Source organism: Sceloporus occidentalis, unplaced genomic scaffold (assembly GCF_023333645.1).
Source record: "Sceloporus occidentalis isolate IW3139 unplaced genomic scaffold, rSceOcc1.0.p SCAF_216, whole genome shotgun sequence".
Classification (NCBI taxonomy): domain Eukaryota; kingdom Metazoa; phylum Chordata; class Lepidosauria; order Squamata; family Phrynosomatidae; genus Sceloporus; species Sceloporus occidentalis.
The window spans coordinates 1,323,161-1,347,305 of NW_028317196.1; the positions used below are offsets into that span (position 1 = coordinate 1,323,161).

Here is a 24,145-nt window from a genome sequence, read left to right on the forward strand (position 1 = left end):
GCGACACTCGCTTCACAAGTGTTTACTAGGCTCCTTCAACTAACTGGAAGCGCTAATCTTGTCACTTTTTTGGCGTCTGTCTCAGGAATGCGTTTTAAGAAACTGAAGGGGATTAAATGAAATCGCACCTGCAGACAGACACTATAATTCGACAGAAACCCAAGTTCTCAAAAGAAAATTGCTTTCATTATCTTTCCTTAAGCTTCGCTGTGGAATCTGAAAATTACAGCGTCAAAAAAAAAAAAAAAAAGTGCTTTTCATAAAAATTTAAATGTCCTTAAAACGTCAGGACATCAGGAGAGATTTCCCCGAAGAGATGCTTTCAAAGACACCTAACCCTTCGGAGAGGTTAAATCAATGCAGAAGAATTAACGCTCTTAACACGTGTTTATGTAAAGTGCTCTCCGGCTCGGAACATGGCGTGCGACGCATTAAAAAGCATTCAATAGGCTCCCTCTGGTGCCGGGAACCGAAAACTATTCCAGAATCTCGGCTTCTTGGGATACAAAGAATCAGGTTCACAGAACTTCAAAGGAAACATCGCAGCTGCTCGGTGAATGTCGTCTAAAAACGGAGTGTTTTGCTGCAGAAAGAGCTGCTCTTTCCGGTGAAATTGGGTATTTTTTTATGCCACAGACCCTCCCGGTTCAGCATTTACCCAGCCGATCATTAAACGCTAAATAAAAAAGAGTTATTATCTTATCATTAAGTTCTATTGAAATCGGTGTTAGTGTGTGTATGTGACGGACACACCGACGGACCCCCGGACATCTAACACATCTTATCTCCTGGACATGGAGAATTCTTATTTTAAGGAACGTTTATCGGGCGCTTGTGATGGGATTTAGTGATTGGGATTAGTATTTAATCTGCCGTATGTTCTCTGCCGTATATTATCTGCCGGGGATCGGGCTCCGGTGAAGACACCTTGCCTCTGTTCCATTAGAAGATGACAGAAGGATAAGCATCTTGCTTTCTTCTTACGACCTGACTGGTTAAGACATGTTGGACTGATGCATGCTGGGAGGATATTATGTAATGGGAAGGTGATGTAAGCCCCGGAGATGAGTAAATATGTAATTTGTTACAAGAAATGTCTTTGTGATTCCTTCTTGGTATTGTTTATTATCTTAGAAGCAGAGTATAGCTTGCGCCGTATGCTTCGTTCATTAACATATGTATTTCAGGTTATTGGTAAGTCGGGCCCACAGAGGTCGGGGAAACGTCACGCAATATGAGTCCTACAAGCCTTAGAATCTTCGTGAAAATACAGAATGTTTCTGGTGTTAAAAATAGTTTGTCTTGGTTATTCTGTGTCTGAGACAAGTGTGCTTAAGTATAAAACATTAATTGTGAAATGGCAATGCGCTCCACGGAATCGGGCATTTGCCCCGAGACTCGTAGAACCTCCAAGAATCGAGCCATTTACTCCCTGGCTCAAGTAGTCTTTCCATTTACCCCAAGGATCAGAATCTATTCTTTTACCCTGAGGCTCAGAGAATCTGCCCATTTGCCCTGAGACTCAGAGGATCTGCCCATTTACCCCATGACCAGATAATCTGTCCATTTACCCAGAGATCGTGAAACATATCATGATATTTGCCCTTTGGCTTCGGGGCTACATTTTGCCTGTAATCTATTTCAGGTCCTCCTGGTCTCAGCGGATTTAAAAGTATCCTTCGCTAATGACTATAATTTATAAGTCAGTTACAGTAAATGAAGATTCGTGTCGGATTCATCAGTCTTCCTGGTTTTCATTAGCTGTCTCCGTGACCACCTACCAAGCTCCCGGCGTCTGAGAGCACCGACTGCCCCCCACAATTTCGGAGACAGCAGAACCGCACAAATTGCAAAAGCAGAATTAGAACAACAACAAAAATGCCTTGCATCAGTCTTCTGGGAAATGAGAAAAAAACACTCTGTGTGATTTTATTTACTACTCCATTGTCGCTTGTATGATGATTAAAAACAATAGATCACGGCAAGCCAAGGAGTCTGACACATTGTCTTGTTTTCTGTGTTCCGCTCCTTATAATTAACATGTGGCCGACGCATGTAGGCTTCAGATCTGAACACGTGTAGAACATGGTGTTCTGCAACTGCCATGTAACGTGGACTTGGTTACACTACAATGATACCAACGGACGGTAAGAAGGAGTAATAAGTATATCTGGTTGCCATGGGAAACAACACAAAGTTATAAGTAGGATAAATATGAAAGGCTAAAGGATACATCTATTAAAATGACATACTCCAAAAACATTGATTCCGAATAAAAATCTCACCGTAAAAATGTAATAGTTTCAATAGAACATCGGAAGATGGGATCTACGTTCGTTTGAGAAGAATGGGATTTGGCGCAAAAGAAATGCTGGCGTTTTGATTCAGGTAAAAAAATACATTAAACAATGTAACAGAAGGCCAGACGTTACATTGTGACGAAGGTTTAAAAGGAACTTGTGAGCCGATGGCTATGTTGGACCCTGGATTTACCCCAATTTACAGTCAATTAAACAGAAAAACACCAAAAAATGTCCAGTTTAGGATTTTTTTTTCCATATTACCTTCAAGCTGGAATTTCAAAAACAGCAGACGACTGATACGGCTTCCTTTCTAGTAAAAAAAGATGCCACCGAGCGATGGGCTCGATGATTGCGTTTAATGGATGACCAACAGCCGTGGGAACTACGTCTGTGCAAATATTCAGCGAAGAAAGAGCCCGAGTCAGACAAACTCAATACACACGTAACCTACACAATGCTTCATTAACCAAGGATGTATCCAACGTTGGGTAACACGTGTTTCGTATTAGCGAAGGGCCTCGGCCGTCGGAGTGAGTTGTCTGAGCTCACTGGATTGGAGATTTGTCAGACTCTGTTGAGGATTATAGCGCTTTCCATCTCGCCTACCTGCCGTCGGGAGCTCGAACCCCATGCAGGCCAGTAACCGGGCCACAGAGCGGTGTTAAACAATCAAATAATGTAACCCAAACTCAGAGAGACGATCGAGAGATCCTCAGAGAAACGTTCTCCAAGCTCGGTCATTTTCTTAACCACCTTCCATGACTCCCTAATTAAACGAAGCCAGAACTTCTATAGAGTCCAGTCAGAGACGTCAAAGCAAGCCAGTCTCCATGTGGTCAAAGCTCCTGGATCATGGGAATTGTAGTCTACGGCAGCTTGAATAATAAATATCGCCAAACCATGACCAAAACTCTAACGACCCTATGATGTAATAATTAACCCGATAATAATCCCAAATTCTAAAATTACGGGAAGAAATATAAATTGTTCTTCTAAGTGTTCCTGAGTCTTTTTGGGGGAAACTGTAGCAGATCAGTCCCATAACATACTTGCTAAAGGCCATTAACAATCAATTAATCATTAACGATCAATCAGTGCAGAAATAGGACGGGGATAATAGAGGCTCCTTTTTCAGGAATTTGGGGGCAGATTGGACGTTATGATATATTATTATTATTATATATATATATTTTATTTTTTTTGCTATTTATCTCCCGTTACAGCAGGACTCTCTCATTCCATATGGAAACAATCAGGAGTTATGTACGGTATATTCCATCTCTCATACCTACATCTTCCTACCAGATGTAAAAGAGATCTCGAGAACAGGTTGCCTCTCCCCATCTTGGAGGGAGGGGGGGGATGTAAATTATGAAATACATTTTCTCTTTTTAACCAGTCAAAAAATTTGGAGACAAAAAAAATGATTTGTGGTAGTTGCTTTGAGGCATTTATATATATATATACTGTATATATATATATATATATATATATTTATATAACATGGTAACATAGTCCTGAGTGTCTTAGAAATATATAGGCAGACGTCTTTGAAAAATGTCCATGTCATATGGAAGTATCCTTTCCATGAATTAGCGAAGCATTTACGAAGCTGAACGGGTAATCCTGAGTACACGGGTCGAGGTTAGAGTTCAGTGGAAGAAAAATATTGACGTCTCCTCCGTATATTGTATGTTTTAGGATTAGTAAACCTTTCCGTGGAAGAGGGGCGAGCAATCAAAGCATCCTTAAAATACAAAAGAATTCGCTGGTTACAGTTGGATAACATCAACCACGGGCAGACGTTTAATGGAGAAAGATGACACTTTAACTTTTGGATAAATATTTTAAGTGCTCTGCCGGTGACATCATAGCGTCATTGTGTAATGCGTACTTCTGGAAGAAAATTGACAAATAGAGTGCAATGATTAATCTTTCATTTGTTAAACGAAATGTTTGTCTTATCAGAATCCTCCCCGGGAAGTGTAAGGCGATGCTTATGGCCGGTTTCGCCCATCACGGCGAGGATTTGACGGCTTCTGCGTATTTTATGAAGCTGATGGACAGGACAGCAATAAGATGTCTCAGTAACAGAAGAATACATATTTTTATGGTGTCCGTCCTCTTTTGTCGCTTTGGGGCCAGTTGACGTTATAATAACATGCGAGTATCTGGGAATACCCAGGAATTAGTAGAGAGAGTAGCTGAGCGTTCTACAAGAAGAGTCGATAACAATGTAGCTTCAAGTATCAGAAGAAAGGAGCCAAAGAACACTTGCCATACCGTCCTGGTGACTCGGTCAGGCAGCCGCAGGGTAAGAGCTCTTAAATCCATACTTTGAGATTCGAGGCTTTCACGCTTTGGTTCCATTGAATCACCTCTAGGGCTGGATGGAGTAGATTCATCAATCTGTGAGACTGACCAAGTGACCCAACATATGAATTATTATCTTGGGTTTTCACCGGCATCTACTTAGAGCTCATCAGCTGAAGTCCACGGGCCCCCTTCGATCTGACCGGTTTAGTGCAAAACACCTCGGCTGAACTGAGAGAAACTCACCCCAAACTGGATTTGGAGCCCCCTTTCAGTTCCTCGTCACATCAGGTCAACGCTGAGGTTAATGGAGGCTCAGCTTGGAATTAAAGGTCACAGCCAAGTGTAGCTCGATGGTATCTAAGCAGTAGAACTGGGCATCGGCTCCCCAGGTAATAAACTAAGATTTATTATTCAGAAAATAAATACCGAAGTGATTTATACAACAAAGTATTTATACTGTAGATTGCATTTTCGTGTTTTCAGGGTAAATAAAAAGCCCAAAGGACACGTATGCCCCGGTGTCAACGCGTGTGGTACGTTAGGTCGTCTGATAATGCAGTGAATGGGAAAAAAAATCAGGTCAAAGCCAAAAATTCAGATAAAAAGGCTTCTGTGATGTTGTCTGCCGCTTGGAGAGCCTGAGCCCAGATAATGTATGACAAAGACCTGCGGGGTAGAGCCGCGTACATCAATACCGGATTCCTCTAAGACAAAAGGTCAGGGAAATTAGAGACAAGGCAGTTTCCATTAACTGCTTCCTCTCTCGGCAACTGAAACAATATGGTCGTTGCCGGTGGGCAGCCATATTTAGCCCCGCGGAAGTCCTTCTCTCAGGGATATTTCCCAGTCTGAGTTTCAGAGACTCGATCGACGGACCCGAGGTCTCTTAATAAGACGGCCGTCTCGATATTACCCACAATGTATCATCGAAGGCTGGGTTTATTCCGCCAAAATATAAATATTCAAACACATGAGAAAGTCATGCGCATAATAAATGGAATTCTTCAGACTCAGCGAGAACCAGAATTTTTTTTTTTTTAAATGGTGTTTTTTTTCCCTTTTTCAAACAGACGATGAAACCCCATTTTTCTTCGCGATGTTGGCCGGGTTTTGACGTCCAATCCCTGCATTCATATTTCCAGAAGATAAATGAAATTATCTTCATGTCCTCTTTGAAACTGAAAGTTCTCTGACATTCTTTTTGTTAAAATAAAGCCAAGATTACTTCTGAAAAAACACTTGCTTTGTAAAATAAGGATTTAACAATGAAAAAGAAGCCGGGGGATGGGGGGGCCCTACGATGATTTATGTTTATTAAAGAACATTGAATGCCAAAATAACGAGGATGAACCTTTTAAAGGTTAAGAAATCACCACTTTTGATAGGCTCCCTGGGAGATTCTGCCATATTTAAACACGCTGAAGGGGGAAGATTTGGGCCGATCGTTAGTCATCCGTTACTTTTGTTGGCTCGCTTGTTCTCGTCTTATTTCCATTCTGCATCATTATAGATGAAATATATTAGTAATATGGTCCAGCTGAGAAATGGCATTTGCACATTTCTACATTAATGAACCATTAAAAGTATCAGCGTGGGTCCACAACAAAGGAGCAGTTACTCTGTCTGCGTGTCTTGAAAGGGAACCAGAAGGTGCGTATTATCCCGGGAATAAATCCATTCCGAGGGTGCTGACTGCAAGCAAAATATTAGAAAAAAACCCCACAAAACTCATCATAATTATGGGAATTTTAGTTACAGGAACCTGCCATTTACAAGCATGGAGTCACGATAAAGCAAAAAAACGTTCCCCTATCGTAAAGCTGAGCTGATGACGGAGCCTGAAGGGGGCTTGATGCAAAAAAATGAAAAAAAATATATAAATTTGTAGGTTTGTGTTTTTTTGTTTTTTTTCTAAATCCCATATATTACTCCGGACGAGAATAATAATACTAATTAATTATTATTATTAAAACTAATAATGCTAAACAGGGTTAAAGGAGGGCGAACGAGAGCAACATGCAAATAGGGACTTTTACCTTTTTCTGCAAAACGTTAATTTTGCGTTCTTTGACCTCCAACATATCCTTCATGTCCCGGATCTCGCCCGCCAGGGTCCCTTTCTCTTCCGTCAGGTCCTGAAGCTGTTTGGTTTTTTTGTTGAGGAAAGACTCCTTTTCTTCTAGTCTCAGTCTTAACGCGTCCACCTGTAACGGCAACAGAAACTCCGAGTTTTACCAAAGAATAGAATCTACAATCATACCTCTCAATCACAAAGTATCAAAATAAAAACATAGATTTTAGATACTGTGTCAAACCAGAATTCAATAAAAAAAGAAATCTTTTTTTTCACCTGTATAGGGTATTAACCGTTTCATGGTCGGCCAGATACATATAGAATCTTACCGCAGGGATTCAATGTAATTATAACCAGGATCGTTATGTAACAAATCAAACCTCCGCATGTCCGTTTCTTGGATTATTTAAAATAAAAGAGCAGGTGATTAGATTTCATTTTCAAATTCCACCAAAGACAGGCAGGATTATGCGGCTCGATTTCAAGCGGCGTAGCCGGATTAAATCCGCGCCGGCAGGTGTTTTATACAACGCCGCGCATCAAACGGCAGAGCTCTGCACTTTCCTGGCCGCTCGGCCGTCAGAAAGAAGTAAAGAATCGAGACGTCTGTTTCTCGAACGTCCAAATAAACTTGCTTTGGAAGCGAATCTCACGGCGAGAAGGAGAGCTATGAATGCCACTTTGACCAGCTAACGGCCCCCCGGCCCCCCTACCGCCGGTCTCCTGTTTGCACGAAGCTGAAATAGCATTTTTTTTTCTAATACTATTCATAAAAAACGTTGCTTTGGACTCATTTAGGAAATGTATTTAGGCTTCTGGATTTCAAGGCGCATAAACATCTTGCATTAAAATGCCTCATTAACGTGCGAGGTATCGCGCATGACGTTAGGAATAAGAAAGTACAGAGCTGCCGGTTTAAACAGCAAGTCAGGTACATTCATAAAAATCCGTGTTCCCTTTGTAACCCAGCAAGCCCTCTCCGACACTTCAGTCAACACCACATCATTCTGGGAGTAGCTGCCCCCTTCCCCGAGATCTGGCGGCTGAGCCGGTAATAAAAGTTGGCAATCCACAGGAGAAAATAGTAAAATTAGGCCTAAGTGCCTCTCTGCTCTACTTTACAACGACGGCTCTGTAGATTTGGGTTTTTTTAATAATCTTTGTCTGGTTTGTTTCTCTTTACTTCCTTTGGAAATGTTTTAACACTTTAAATTCCAGGTTTTTGGGTTTTTTTCTAACCACTTCCCACCTTGCCCCCCCCCCCCCCGCGATCTGACAGCGAGGCATCCGAAGGGCAAATAAACGCGATCAAAAGAAATCGCGAAGGTTACAGGAAAGCAGGTTACTCCTCGACGTTCCGGAGCTGAGAACGCTGTTCCTTAAAGTGTTTGAAATCGATACATTTTGCGTAGGTCACGCGGACACTAAACATGTTTCCTTTGTAATTTCAGTCCACCAAATAAATGGAGCGTTTCTAACATCTTTACGGTGCATTCTGTAATCCTCCGAGCCATATCTACCGTTCTGGTGATACACAAGTAACGGGAGAGTTGGTAGTTATTAGTCTCAGAGCAAGCAAAATGGATTCAGACAAATGGTTGTTTTTATTCTTTCTGCAACAAATTTTGTTTCCTGGCCTTTTGGTTCAGAAGACATTCAGAGGAGTTTTCTCTCTCTCTCTCTCTCTCTCTCTTTCTTTCTTTTTCCAATATTCAGAGGCTACTCTTTTGTTTTTTGTTTGTCCCTCGTTTTGAGAGATCGTAGAATTAAGCAAAATTCCTAAAGACAAAAACTTGAATAAATCCAAAAGCCCAACATCTCAAAGACACATCAACCGCACAAATATTGTGGTTCTTGAGCTATGTGGCCGGGGGTGCAGAATTCCGAAGGTCCTCCTAATGGAATAAAAAGCTTTTGGTGGCTCTCGCTTTCTCTACGGCTAGAAGATACCCTACGGGGCATCAGCAGGCAGCCCCGTGACAGCTCGGTCTCTCGCGGTACGTGGCCGACCGGCATTCGCTGTAACCCCTAAAGCCAGCTTTCATGATTTAGCCCCGGCTACCTTAACCACTAAAAGTAAAAGGCTTATGATGGCGGCTCTTAAGTTCGGAATTTACAGTAGAGTTTAAATCCAGCAAATTTCTGAGAACACACGGGAATTGTAACTCATGTGCTAATACTTAAAAGTTTTTGTTAATAAAACTTCCAACACAGAGATTACCTCACTAAACTTACCTCAGTAACTTTTATGGTCACCATAAAATTATAGCTGTCATAATATTTTAGAGTTACGGCGCGAGGAAGCGGAGCATTCCAGAGCAAATTCTGCTTCGCAACGTGTTAGCTGTAAATTCTAAATACTGGAGTGAAGGATCACGAAGGTCTCTGGTATATCAGATCTTCTATGTTTACACTCAGCGACGATTCCACAAGAATGAACGATATTCTTCCCACCCCATAACCGTTCTTGTTAAGTTTGGCCAGTTGCTCTTTGGACCTCAAACCCCCGATAACCTCTCTCCTCCCTGATAGTCCTCTTTCCTCCACTTTGTCCATCTTTCCCTGGATGATGGTCCTCTTTCCTCCCAGTACCCCTCTATATCCCCTGATGCCCTTCAGGTAGTTCCCTAATAGGGACTGTCATGTCCGCACCCAGATCACGCTTGGGGTTATATGTAGGGTGTAACGTGATAATATGGGAGTATTTTTACAACATCGTTCTAGTAATAATGATAAAAAGGGATAATTTCCCCTCTTTCCTCCCCTGATGCCCCTCTTTTCTAGGAGGTCAGAATGTTTGCTGGGTATGAGGGGATCGCAGGGTTCTACAGCCCTAAAAGCCCCGATAATGTGTATAGAAACAGCAGGAAATGACTTTATAAATGAAATGGGGCAAATAAAACTCATTATTCTTCTTCTTAATGCCCCGCTCAGTTACACAAATACCCCTCACAATAGGACACAAAGTCACACAGGTTGCCTTAAAAAAAAAAGTGAATCAATGAAGATAAGGATGAAGCTCCATGACCTAGAATGGAGGCTCGAAAAAGCTCAAAGCTACTCTATTCCACCCATACGTCTAAATTACAGATATCCAGAATATCCTCAGAAGAGATCATCCCTTGAAGGAATAAATAAAATTAAAAGATGATGCCGGGCCCAGCAAGAAGTATGTTTCTCCAAACGATGGTGGTTAGCGGATAATCTTGGCCGGCGTCTGGTAAACACATTTCCAGCACATGCTGCATTTTGGCTCAAAAGATCTTTAAACGTTTCCAGCATTTGCTTTACAGCGAAAGCCTCGATGTGTCTCCTATTGAAGTAGTAAACGCATTTTAAGAGTGATGATTCTTCTGACAGAGAGAATACCGCGTGAGTGATGTGAGATCAGCGGAGCCCACGCTACAATACGCATTCAAATAAAACCACTAAAAGCCATTGTCTTGACACATAGACCTATAAAAAAGAATCAGGGAGGGACAAGACGAAGATGCCAACGAAAAACCATCAGACATGATTTCAACCAAAGGTCTTGTTAAAACAGATCTGACTTATTTGGATTACAACATGAACCCAAGTATCTCCAGCTTTGCAACGCGAACCGATATCCAATTTATACATATATTAAATATAGAATTCATCTTGGTTTTGGCAAAATTTCGTCAACACCAAAATAACACAAGTTTCTCCTAAATGAATTCATTTTTACCCTAGAAATTAAGTAATGAACCCAGATATCGGGTAAATTCTCCATGTCTATTTGGCCACAACCCGCTGGCCAGGATCGTGAGAAGAATGACCTTTGAGGGACAGAGGAGACTCCAGGTTGGGTGAAGACTAAGAAACGTTTTTTTCACCTAAACCGCATTCATTATATTATGAGAATGTCTAGACTAATGTATCATTTACAGGGCTCATTATAAACACGTGTTATAAACTTTATGGCAGCTTATTTGGGTGCGTTAGAAGAATAGGTGGTGTCAACTACAGATTTATCTTTATAAATGCAGAGTTCTATGAATGATACCCGCGGTGGCTACAGGGGAGAGGTACCCAGTAATAATTTCTAATTAATTGAAGGTAGGCAGGGAACGATAGAGAAAGATGGCGGTGCAGGCAGGATGCCGGGGTGTAAGCGAGAGGAAAGTCGCAGGAAAAGAGTCAGGTCATGATCTCCAGCTGGACCTCACCTAGAGTAGACCACATCTCCAGAAGGATAGAAATACCCTGTTCTCCGACTTGTGAAGGCTTTCAGGATCTCCTGGTAAGACCACCAATAGATCTATGATATACATACACCGACTGACTCACATTCCGCACAGGTTATTCCAGAACGGCTACAACGTTGCAATCCCAAGACCAAACATTGAGCTGAACTTTGAGAACCCATTAATCCAACCCAGGACACATTGTTACAAAAACGAGTGTCTTTGTCACAGGATTGCTTTTCATTTCTTTTTTAAATTCACTATTCCACCTTTGATGTTCCAGATGATATAAACACGCTGGACGACAAGTCATGGAAACTTCTGGAAGGTCTGGTGGATTTGAGTCGCAAGTATCACCACGGAGAGAGACACGAAATGTACCGCAAGCTGATGAAAGCTCCGAAATGTACAATTTATAGAAACACTAAAAGCTTTTAAAGGCAGATAAAACAAATATATGAGACAACATTCTTATTTAATCACCGTTCTAAACATGGATTCTGTCTGCAAATGATACTTAACAGAAAATGGGTTATTGAGAACATCTGATTCGGAGAAAAGCACCCAGGGTGTTTAGATGCGTTGGCGAATCCAGAGAACGAGCCGGGGATACTTCAGACAGAAATAGAGAAAACTGATATCCATTACGCTGTTAAGACAGACATTTATGTCTTAAAGTGGACTGGGGCGGGAAGGTGGGTCACACTTTTTTTTATGACTGAGAAATGGAAACCATGTTCACGGGCATTTTGCCACACGTTAAGTGCAGTCTCAAAAAAAGACACGAGCGATTTTCCGATGGGCAGATCGGAACAGCTGGACAGGCGATTTTCCAGACGGCGGGTGTCAGTATGATGTCACTCCGGGGCAAGTGCAGTTCCTTAGTGAATCCCGGAGTGACAATAATTACAGACACTTTGGAATATTGAATATTTCCTTTAAAGAAGAACTTCTTCACAAAATACAATATTTCCAGCGGTTTTAGAGTACTTTTTTATGTGTTTGGTTCTGTTATTTTTTGGTCAATCTACTAGACATACATACCAAGTCGTAATTTTACGGCCTTATGGTAAATAATAGAATGACTCTGTCTTGATCATCGAGAAGGACTCTCTTCCTAATTAAGGTCTATGGGGAAAGGGACTTCATTAACATAAGTGGGACTTCATTAACATAAGAAAGGTTTCATTAGTTCCGCCAATGGGGTTGTCATATAAACTTAACAAACATTACTGGGGGCAGCAGTATAGATAGCGGTCAAATGAAAAAATGGCTGACATGGCAGTACCTGCGTTAAATTTCCTATTTAAAAATAAGTTTTTTTTCCTTGGTTTTCTTACCATTCCCCATGGAATGTGTGGGGGGGGCATTTACTTTGTGTATGAGTTTTTGAACCCTCGCTCTTCCATCGCGCCATTTCTCGAAGGATCCCTGCGCGATCCGTGAAACTTCACTAATGATGTTTTTGTTGAAACATTCCGACGATTTTCTTCACTGTTTACTTGCGCAGAGCGGGGAGCTAATAGACCGACAAACAATATTTAGTTTGGGAAACATTTTTTCCTAATTAATTTTCTCAAGGTTTACAAAATCTGCGCTAATTCACAGTAACCGGATAGGGTCTGAGAACGTTCCCAAAGTATCTGTGCCTTTTAAAAAAAAAAAAAGCGAACCATCTTCAAATTTACCAAAAAACAACATGTTTCTCATGTGCTCCGAGGCAAATGCTTTATATTCTCTTTTTTCCCCCCAACAAAGCGGTGCATCTGTAATTAATAAAAGGCAATCAAGCTTATTTAAATCAATCGAATCCAGGAGGATCCTCCGAGTTTAAAGAAATAAAAAAAAAAAAGCAAATTTTTTCCCCTCCTAATTTTACCCATAGTCTGGCAAAAAAATCTAATTGAATTTCTTTGCAGTGAGTTTGTGTAATCATAGAAGGAACCTGCCCGTTGGTGACGACTTCTGCGACTTTTAATCAAATACATTTGGAAACTGCGTCAGAGACGATAGATACAGGGAGTCCTGCATTTCCAATGGCAGTCCTTCGCCTCGCCATATCTTTCCTTTCCCATCATAAGGAACAATCATGGTCCCCTTTGTTGAGCGGCGCGCAGTGCTACGGAGATGCTCATAGGTGGCAACGTAGCTGCGGGGACATGAATATGATGCCACGTCTGCCATATATATATAAAGTATATGATTAAACGTCCAAGCTTGAGATGTGCGAGGACTCCCGGGACACTCATGTTCTCTCTGGTTTCTTGGAGGGTTCTGCTCAATCTGTTGGGAAGGACAATGGGTTGTATCCATAATTACTTCTGATAACATCAAAGAAGGGTTATCCATTTCAAGATAGACGTGTTATTTTGTTTCTTATTCACTTGATAGACCCTTGTAACGTGTGTCTTCTCCCTACTACGTCTTTCAACTCCATAGCCTACACCTATCGGCGTAGGTGACACCGGCTGTGATGTCCTGCTGCCGTCAAACACCCCCAGACATGGTTCCCCCCAAAAAAATATTTTGCAAATCAAACAGATGATGGTCGAAAAAAAGCCACTTCCCGCGTCCATTAAATTCCTTGCCGTTCCTGCAGCTCAGGGAAAAACATTTGGCTGGGGCGCATACCTATAAATTCTGCATATAAATCCAAGAGACCACACACAGGAAAACAAAATAAATAAATGTATTCATGACTACAGGCTGGCACACCTCAGAACCCATCAATGGCGGAAGCTTTGGAGACTTTCCTGCTGGAGCACAGGTGGGGTCACTCGCAGACCACACCTGTGATCAGACGCCCAAAAGAAGTTCCTCCTGTCCCTGCATGCAAATTCTTCATCTAATTCTGTATTCCATGTGTTTGATTATTGGTCTAAAGACACTACGCTCCATAACTATGTCGTCGCCAGTCAATATTACAAGGAGAATGTGTTTGGAACCGTAGCCATGAATGGTCTTTGTTACAAACCTCGTCATCTCACCTACAGCGTTTGCTCCCAGCAGAAGGATCATTATGATGGTCTGGAGAAGTGTTTGTAGATGTTGATGCTCAGCCAATGGTTGGACGCCCTCCAAACGAAAACAGAGATCCCAAAGTCTTTAATTTTTAGACTTAGGTACTGAATAAACAGAGGGAAAGGAATTGAAGTCGCTAATTATTTACTGGTCCTACACAAGCCCCGAAGAAATGAATGCAGTCTGAGAAGGACCCAAGACTTAAACTGAGAAGGGAAACCGGGTCGGTTTCATCATCTAGAAAATGAACCGGCGTCGCTTCTAACGGCCAAATCCATCAAAAGTAATGCCACCATTTACCTCGGCAGAACAACAAGAGCGTGATAACATATGATGGGTCACCGGTGCCAACAAACCAAGTCTCATAACGTCAACTGCACTCTATAAACACATAAATATGTGGGTAACACCACCGGGTAGCGTCTCCTACTGCCCCGATCCACAAAGGCTGGAATCCAGTCGAGATTAACATGAGATTTCTCCAAAGAGTCCGGTGACGGAACTTTATTTTTCTTGCTTTTGCTTCATTTGTAGTTTGTTTCCAACATTGATGCGGTTTTCTCTGCCACGTATTTATGACATAAAGAAAATCAGTTTTTATTGGATTAAAGTAACAGAGTAACAGAGTATCTTCTTCTAATTAAAAGTCGACATCTACAGAATCATTACAATGTATCTTAAAGAAGACAGCGAGTGAGAATATGTTTCAAACGTTCCATGAAGAAGAATCTGTCCAAAAGAATCGGGATGAGATGGGTCGTAAGGAACGTCGAATTTTCTATGTTATTAATATCCATTTTATTATGAACGCTACAAAGTCCAGCTTATTATTTAATAATTACTCATTATTAAAGGGTTCAACAATATATATATATATCTGTCTGTTCAATAGGGAATGGGACCGACACGAAGACCTGATGGCCCAGAAATATATATTCATTTATGTCATTATTTTTGTTATTGTTATTTTATTTTTGCAATATTCAGACTTTAACCTGAGATTATAAAGTGCTTTATAGTTTATCATAAAGCACCAGATCAACCCTACTGAAAAAAATAAATGTTTATTTTTCATAAGACCCAAAAGGATAGGATTTTCCTAGAGATCCACCTAATGATTTATAGAAGAGATGATCCTTCTGTTCAAAAGATTTAAAGTAACAAAATAATTCTTTTCCGTGGGAAGCCTCGTACTGTACGGCCCCGGCTGCGACGCGGGGCTCCGGCTCATCCAGTCGTTAAGGTGAAGTGGAACGAGCCGTAAATTCCATTTTTGTTTTTGTCGAGGGATCGGAGTCAATAAACTGCTTGGCTTCAGCTGAAATATTTCAGTTGATGGGACCCGGTCTTCTTTTTAACCATACGAGCGCCACATATGCCGGCCACACATTACAATACAATGTATCACTTGGGGTCCCTGGAAATGTTTCTTGAGCCCCGGTTAAAGGCTAAAGGTCAAGGCTTTGCATTAATTGCAATTATATATCCAGTATTTAACAAACAAATCTATTTCTATAGTGATACATTCTTTCATTATGTAACAAATATGTTATTTTTATTAATTTTTTTTATTTATTTATTTTTACGCCCCCAGATATCAAGGTTACCCTACAAATTGAAACCTGTGCGCACGGGGGGCAAAAGTGGTCTCCTCATTCATACAAAGCAACAAACACATACGAGAATCGGAAGGCGCGTTATAAGTCGTCTCAGCATAGAAATGTATTAATGGTACGGATGGTATTTTTCTGAAAAAGAGGCCAAATTGCAAAAGTTCTAAATATCTGCCGATTTAAGGATTATAAGGGTTTGTTTTAGAGCCCCTAAAACCCAGAAAAGTGAACAATGCCCCCCCTTATCTAATACCCCACAATGCCCAAAACCAAATTGCATTAATAGAGTATTTTCACGTTAGCGCCTTGTTAAGATTTAGTGCAGAAAGGACATCGCTGTCGTCCTCTGTCTTGAAATAGTTTGGAGAAGCAGAATATGTGATAAAGTTTAACTTCTGGGTAACACAAGCCGGACACAGAAAAAAAACAGCCGCAAGCCTTATTTATCAAACACACTAAATCCACTTAATCCTCGGATATCAGCCTAACTGCCGTTTTGCTCAGTTTCACAGAAATCTTTGGCTCGCGGATCTGAACACATGAGCCGTTAGCAGCCGTCGAGCCTAATAATGTTATCCCAGCATTTCCTTGTTGGACAAACTAACTGTGGCTCAATTAAGCCATCGGCGCATGCGCGGAACGCCGGGTCCCACCGACAACTTACACAATCCGTCAACGGGAAACCAATTTCATTCCTGTTTCTGTACACATTATCGGGGCTTTTAGGGCTGTAGAACCCTGCGATACCCTCATACCCAGCAAATATTCTGACCTCCTAGAGAAGGGGTATCAGGGAAGGAGAGAGGGCATCACGGGAGGAAAGAGGGTAGCAGAGGAGGAAAGAAGGGCCTCAGTGGATGAAAGAGGGACATCAGGGGAGGAAAGAGGGGAACAGAGGAGGAAAGTAGGGCATCAGTGGATGAAAGAGGGACATCAAGGAAGAAAAGAGGGGCATTAGATGGGGAAAGAGGGGGACAGAGGAGGAAAGAAGGGCATAGGAGAAGCACAGAGGGGTTTAGGAGGGGACTGGACAGACTAAACAGGGACACTTGGAAGGAAATGATCCCTTTTAATTACTGGAACGATGTTGTAAAAATACTCCCATATTATCACGTTACACCCTACATATAACCCCAAGCGTGATCTGGGTGCGGACATGACAGTCCCTATTAGGGAACTACCTTTTGTCTAAGACTTAAGACCTGTTGATATGACCCACTCAGCGGCTTTTTTGTTCTGTGCATCCCATTAATAAACCTTATCAAATAATAAAACGCAGAGAGGGAATCAGATCCAGCGCCACGCACACGGGACGTGTTCAACTCGGACTCTGCCGCTCGGACGTGAAACTCGATCTTTTAAGACCCAGCGTTTTAGAATCCCCCCCCCAACAAAAACAATATTCGTACAAAAGAAACCGGTGTAATTTTACCTGATCCGGCCAACAAGAGACCAAAAAGAAATACTAGACACTTTGCTTTGTTTGACAAAATTATTTGGTCCGAATTCAAATAGCTAAAGCCTTCACCAAGCAAATCTTCATACAAAGAAAACTCTAATAAAAGGACAGACGATGGACAGGATAACGTTTATTCTACTTAATTGCAGGTTAGTTATCAAAATTAAACATTGTCCAAGGCACAGCTGTGGTGTTTTTTATTGAATAACCTAAAACGGACTTTGACGGGGAGACAAAAACATTGTGGTAAGAATTGGCGTTTGTTGAAATATTTCATTTGCACCTGCTTTTGCCACCCTTGGGGTGAGAAGGACATCTGTTGGGCGAGGACACGGCGACTGTTTCCACCTATTGCTTGGTGTGATAACGTCTTCGGGTTGTTCATGGGAGCCAGAGAAAGTTAAATAAAGTTTTGTAAAATAATTCCAAAAACTATCATTGGAAAGATTGGGCCATTTTTTGAAGAGTCTCCATTTTGAAAGGCAGCAGAAAAACTGCGTTTCCAGAGAGCCTCAAGGTCTGGGGCACCAAGGGGGTCCTAAAGTCCATGGTGTATTTTGGCCTAAGCCAAGGGCCAATTGCCCTCTTGGTCATTCAGGTGCCCCAAACTCCATTTTGTAAGACAGGACAAAAACATTGGCCCCTGTATCTCCCTCTTGGTCATTCAGGTGCCCTGAACAGCAACTGCCCTACTGGAATCTCTGAACTTCCCACCCGGCCCGTTACCACAGTTAACTTCCGCCTGGCGCTGTGTCTTTAAAGGGCGGAGCTAAAAGATATGATGTCATATCCTGGCGCTCAGCAGTAAGGAAAGCGAAGCGGAGGGAGTGGCTGGCGGCGCTGTCCTGGGTTGGGAATAGGACAGTGCAGAAGGCAACTATGGCGCTGGGCAAAGGGGTTGCAGGAGTTGGCAAGAGAGTCTTGGTTTCAACCCCCTGACTTCCCTCTCCGTGAAATATTACTCCTCCGGCCACCAGAAGAATTATTTCCTTCACAGCTTCATCGAAATCATGGTTACAAAATATCCGACGTTTCACACATTACGTTTCCAGAAACGTTTTCCCAAAAGGTGCCTCATATGAGTTCACTTAACAAGGCAAAATGGCCGCCACTTCCAGGCCCTTTGGTAACTCGCTAATACATACCAGGTGCCGGCAGCCATGTATATATCAGAAGAAGGGCGGCTGGAAAAGCTACTCACTTTTTTTTTTCAGGTCAACCTTTCTTACTTTGTAAATTTAAATGTAATATAAAGTTAGGAGTTAAGGAGGCCAAATAAAAAAAAATGAAACAATCAATCATTCATAATATGCTGAAAGGTATATAAAAAAAAGAGATATTAGTGAAAATCAAGAAATTAAATAAAAAATAATAATGGTATTATGCTCAAATCTGACTGAATTTAAACTTAATCCCACTAAAGGATGTGGTTTCTCGAGAAGCTATTCGGTGGCACCGCGCTGAAGCTTGCCGGCAAATGTCAATAATTCATTAGAAATATGGAAAAGCGGATTTCTTATTTGCCCACTGAGCTGGAAAGGCCCGTCTCTAATAAATCATAAATCTGTTAGTGTGTTTAACTTGGACTTAGCGAGCATGAAGAAAAAAAATATTTCGGGACCGTGCAATTAGACCCTGGAGAGAGCCCCGTTACTACCCCATGTGTGCAAAGGGCTTATACCAGTCTGAAAAGCCTCAAATTCTAATCCTCCAGCCAAGGGAGAAAAAGCACTAAACGCGGGCAGAAAACGTACGTCTTGCCTCGTTTGGCGCATAAAAGCCACAAAAATGAGGTCCTCGATCTACGTCGTCGCTATAAAACAGACCTTTTGGGGTTTTTTTGGCTCTCCACGTCTTGTGGTTTCCACCAAACTTGCTACAATTGTTAACATTGTTGCTATTATTTAACCTGTTTGCTCTGATCTTGGGATATTGCAATAAGACGTTCTTGTCCCTGGAAAGGGTTAAATAAAAAAGGACAGACCTCCAAGAGCAAGCGTCTCCTTCAAATCCCACCAGGGGATGAGGTTCTTCATCATCTTCTGAGGGTTCTATCCATATTGGAGATCAACCCATAAATGTATTTAAAAAATATTTAATATGTTAAATCACAAAAAATAATAACATTCCCCTAATCCATTAATAACGGGGGCCGCGGTAATTCCGTTATCCTACCTCTGTCTGGAGGATCGCCGCTCTCTGTTCTTTGGCAGTAAGCGATTCCTTAAGGACTTCGATGTGTTGCTTGCAATCGGAATTCTGATTGCCGAGCGTATCCAGTTTTGTTTGTAAGGCAAGCAGCTCGGATTCCTTCTTTGACAGTTCTTGCTTCAGTTGGTCAATCTGCACAAAATAAATTAATTCAGTTAAAATGATAAAACCACATTAACAAACTAAAACGATTTAAAAAAATCTGTCGAATCATAATAGAGGCTCACATGAAATGTTTTTAATATCCATTAATAATCATTAATAAAATTAACGAATGTGAGTTTTTGGGGTGTTTAAAAAATATATATTTTCAAGGTTTTTTCACCATTTAAAAGATTTACAAGGTTTAAAAAAAATAATACAAAATACAATTTACAAATATTTATTTTTTTACTAAACCAGATAAACTCGTTTCTTATACCCGCCATGACAAAGAGGTTGAAAACGGAGGGGAAGGTCAGACCCTCCAACAAATTGATGAGGTCTCTGGAAGGCCAGATGTGAAGGGTTATCCCGCTGCGGAATGTGCAGTAGGAGGTTTGATTGCCGATATTTTACAAAAACACTCAACACCAATTAGACCAAATGTACCATAATCAAGAGATTTATCTGCATGCATTTTTCAACCATCTCACTGAAGAATTTTAATCACCGCCGGGGTATTAACAGAGTCACGACGGAACTGAAACTGTATTCGTGAACAGGATACAACACCCAGCAGAGATGGCATTACTGTCTGGCTCATACTATCTCGGATAGAGTTTCCGTGGTTACCTGGTTCTCACCTGGAATATAGTTTTAAGAATATTAATATCCGGCCGATTAGGGCATCAAAGTGGTCCAGACCTCCTCTCTCTTGCACGATTTTATAGGAAGCTCCAGTGATGTCACCATTGATGATGCAGTCAACTCAATGCCAGAAATATGAAAAATTGGGGTATTTAAGTAAAATTGTTCAGTTTTATTACTAATGTATTTATCCCAGGGCTGAGCATATAGTTTAATTCAACTAAGAGGGGAATGTGAGGGACCGCCGTCCCATACCCTGACGATATCTGTATTGTTACCAACGATCTAATCAGCATTAGCTGGTACGGACCCTGCGGAAGAGGTGGGACATTCCAAATCATGGAACCCCCTTGTATTATAATGGTATGACCCAGAAAGACCATAAACTATGACCATGGGGAAGCTGACTTCTCAACGATCCGCTGAAACGCAGTTATTTTCCCCAATAAGTTTTCTCTGCTTGGCGTCTTCTGGAAAAAAATGAACCTCCAGACATCATTCCTACATAAATAACTGTTATTTGATGTGAGATTTGGACCCACTTTGATCCATCAGTTGCACTTCTTCTCATCTTAAAAAATGATTGTCCCGGAGACAATACCAGGAAATAGAATACCCAAAAAAAGAGTGTTTTTTTTAATAGTGTTTTTTATCATTCCACAAACGCCAAGTTTTACGCCAGTTGAATAGAATTTTAAAAGCAAGCATCCGACCCGAGCTGCCGGAGATACGAGAGACAGAACTTCGCTGGGAATGGAGATTTTAAGACGTGTCTGAAGAACGTGGGGCACATAGCGACTACGCGTCGACCCCGCAAATCCACCTTAAAACGTCAATCAATGTTACAATGTAACAAATTCTATCAAAAAAAGAACAATTTCACTTTCTCTATAAGAAGCCATCACCTGGGGTTCTGTGTCGTTGCTCAGGACGTTACACAAAGGTCAGAAAGTCTTATCACTATGGAAGCCAATCAGTGGGACTAGTCCATCGGTTGCTATGGTGATAAGACATTTTTCCTAACTTTGTACGCGAAACGGGCGACGTCACCTTTACCCGGCAGGTGTGGGGACGTTAACGGTGGAGAAATTCCAGGAATGCATACAGCATCTGTATCCGCGCGATCCCCAACTGCCACAAGGAAAGCGGGAGAAGGGATGGAAGAGACCTCATCTGACCCCGGCATGTGTTTCGGGACACAAAATGCCAGCGTAATGGGGGGCACACAGAGGTTTCGCACAGATCAATGCAGCATTTAATGCGGTTACACGCAATAAATTACAAAGACTGATAAGTAACGGTCACACATTAACCCCGGCCAAACCGCAGCTGATGAACTGCAGCTCCCATGATCTCAGGTCAACTTTCAGAGCTATGTATAGGTTTGAACCTTGGCTCCTCCGTTGATTAAACCCAGGATGATCACTCTCTAACTCTAGTTCCCATCATCCTTGACATTCCACAGGCTCCGTAAGCTTCTGGGAAGGTCAATTTCTGTCTGGGACGGCTACGTTCTGACCCAACGACCTGCGATTCGTTTCTGCTACAATCTGGTTCGTTTTTCACCCATAATAGCCCTTTTTCAATAAATCACGGTTACCAGCGAGTGGCGTCTTTACGATGAAAGGGCCGCTCACCTTGCTTTTCATGAACTTGGAATGGTTTTTGTAAACTTCCATTTGCTTTAATTCTTCGTCGCGGTCTTCGGTGCTGAGGACCCCGTTCGTTTTGATCATCTGGATTTCGTCTTCGAGGTCTCGGAGGTTCCGTTCGAGGGAAGCGATTTTGGTGTCCTGGAAAAAAAAAAAAGCCCCGGGAGAGGTAAAAAAATCACACAATAAAAAAAAAGTACAGAGACGGGTATCACAAGTCCTCTGAATCCGCAGAATGTATGAATTAAAGACGTTATTAGTAAAAGCAGAGCAGATGAGAATCAGTTATTAAGCCTTTAAGGGTCACACCATTTCCATGCCATGCACTGGACACACAACCCCCTAGGATGCATCGGAGAACAGCTTCGCTGACCTCACGATCGGAAGAAACTTTGGGGATTGAGGAAAATTCCAAAAATATTACTCTTGTAGACTTAAAGCAGTTTTATGAAATTTCCATTTTAAAGACAGAATATGTTATGGAGCATTTCCCACGGTGGAGAAAGAACATTGTCCCTTACGGCCACAACGCTGAGATCTGACAACTAAAGTACCCCAAAAATGTTTAGGTAGCTTTACTCGTCTTATCGCACCCTTTGTTTCTTCTTCTCGTCTCCCGGCTACAAAGTGTCAGAAATTCGATACGTTCAGAAAAGAATCATCGCGGCATTTGGCTCCTTAAAGCAATAAGATTTAGTTTAAATATTTTTTTTTTGCTCCCCCCCGTATACCGCTTTCTAATAAACGCTCCGTATGATCAGAGAGCTGAGATATCATCATCGGGGGGCTCGGGGGAACGGGAACCGATAAGGTGTCTGGCCGGGACGGTGTTCTCGTTAATAAAGTAACCCGTTTTCTGCCGGACGGAATCAGAAACACGCGACGGAGAACACAGAGGAGCAAAAGATAACAGTTTGTGGCGCTGACAGCGAGCGTGAGAAACGGCGTGCCGGCTTTCACACCGCAAACGTCAGATGCGAAGAGATGCGCGCCGTTTACACTTCTCCGAGCAACCGCGGAAGAGTCTGCTGGCTTAACGTTAAGAAACGTGAAAGTGAGCCCTTCCCGGTGTAACCGTTCTGCTGCATGCGGAATATTCCGACGGAAAACGGCATATAATTATTTAAAAACCTTCAGATTCCAAGTATTTATCTCAAAAGAACCAAAAATCCCCTCCCCCGCCAACCAACGGAGCTGATAATTCTCTGCTACTGTATCACGCGGGGCAGGAACTGATAGGGAACGGGACTTTAGGAGTCGGGTTGCCATTAAAACATCTTTATATTTGTTCCGGCTGTGTGTCTGCTTATTATTATTATTATCATTATTATTATCTTTAGCTTAGGAGATGTGAGGATCTTGAAGGACCTGTGATGACCAGAGACCCGATGACTATTTCCATTTTATATTAAGCTTAGATAGGCAGGTAGACGAGAGTTATAGGAAAGGGTTAATGTTACTTAAAACAGCAGAGAAGCCACCAGAGCGCCAGCTGTGTTAGGAGTATTAATAGGAGTAGTACGGACGTGGTATCGCCAGACTGAGGAACATCTCACCTAGAGTATTGTGGCCGCCTCGTAGAGAAACTACATCCAGAACATTAATAAATCAAAAGTCAAAGAAGAACCAGCGTGTGAACATCAGGAAACCCAAAAACCTTACAGGAAAAGTCTCATCCAAAGAAGGAATTCATCGTTTGAGAACTTCTTTTGGCGTATTGGGGCGTCATGGCCGAAGAAGCGGAAGTGCGGAAGAGACCACGTCAGGGCGTGGGTGTCAGGCGAGTAGGATCTTGTCACAGATTCTGGGGCAAAATTAGGTTAATTTACTAAGCATGTGGCAGACAGGAGAACAGAAATATCCAACTTCCTGGACAAGGTGACCCCGCGAATTATTGGTCACGTGGACCTTTCTAGCCAACAGAGTAAAAGTCGACTGGCTCCCCCTAGTGGCCAGCCAGGAAAACTCCACTTATACAGGAAGCATATAACTCAATTTGAGGGTTTTATTTATTGGTAAAATTGAGCAATTTATGCATTTTTTTCCAGAAATTCCCAGACTATTACATGTGCGAGCGATAAAGCGAAATAAGTCATCTACCTGGAAATAAGATGAAATGGCGAATGAATGGCTTCATTTAAAAGCGATGCCCCAAAGGTAGTTTTATGTTTTTTTTCTCAAACACACACCCAGGCAAAAATAAAACTCAAAAAAACAAAAAACAATCCACCAACCTTTCCACTTACCTGCCAAATGAAATCTGGATCAAAACACAAAGATGGGGATCGCTATGGGAAGTAAGGTGAAACCACAAAAATTCAGATTTAGTTTTTTTTCCCTGTAGATAAATGAATATCTGTCATCCATCCTCATTCCTAATCATTGCTACCTTTGGCTAGGAAACAACCAAAAAAAGGAAAACCCAACCAAATTACAGGGGGCGCGGAAAGGTGGGCAGTAATTGTAAGAAAGTCAGACGGGGGTCATTTGGATGACGTG

At 41.8% G+C, this 24,145-nt stretch overlaps 1 protein-coding gene across 4 annotated transcripts in view; it reads right to left on the reverse strand.

The window, feature by feature from the left end:
- LOC149277369 (ERC protein 2-like) overlaps positions 1-24,145 on the reverse strand; it is a 153,121-nt gene that overhangs the window by 106,200 nt on the left and 22,776 nt on the right. For 3 of the 4 annotated variants that reach the window (XM_089503010.1, XM_089503011.1, XM_089503009.1), the window contains 3 exons: positions 21,632-21,787; positions 19,170-19,337; positions 6,656-6,823 (listed from right to left, as the gene is read on the reverse strand). In XM_089503010.1, the coding sequence (XP_089359136.1) occupies positions 6,656-6,823; positions 19,170-19,337; positions 21,632-21,787 (492 nt within the window). Of the gene's footprint in view, positions 1-6,655; positions 6,824-19,169; positions 19,338-21,631; positions 21,788-23,892; positions 23,935-24,145 lie in introns of all 4 variants that reach the window. The other variant, XM_089503008.1, reaches the window with a different exon arrangement.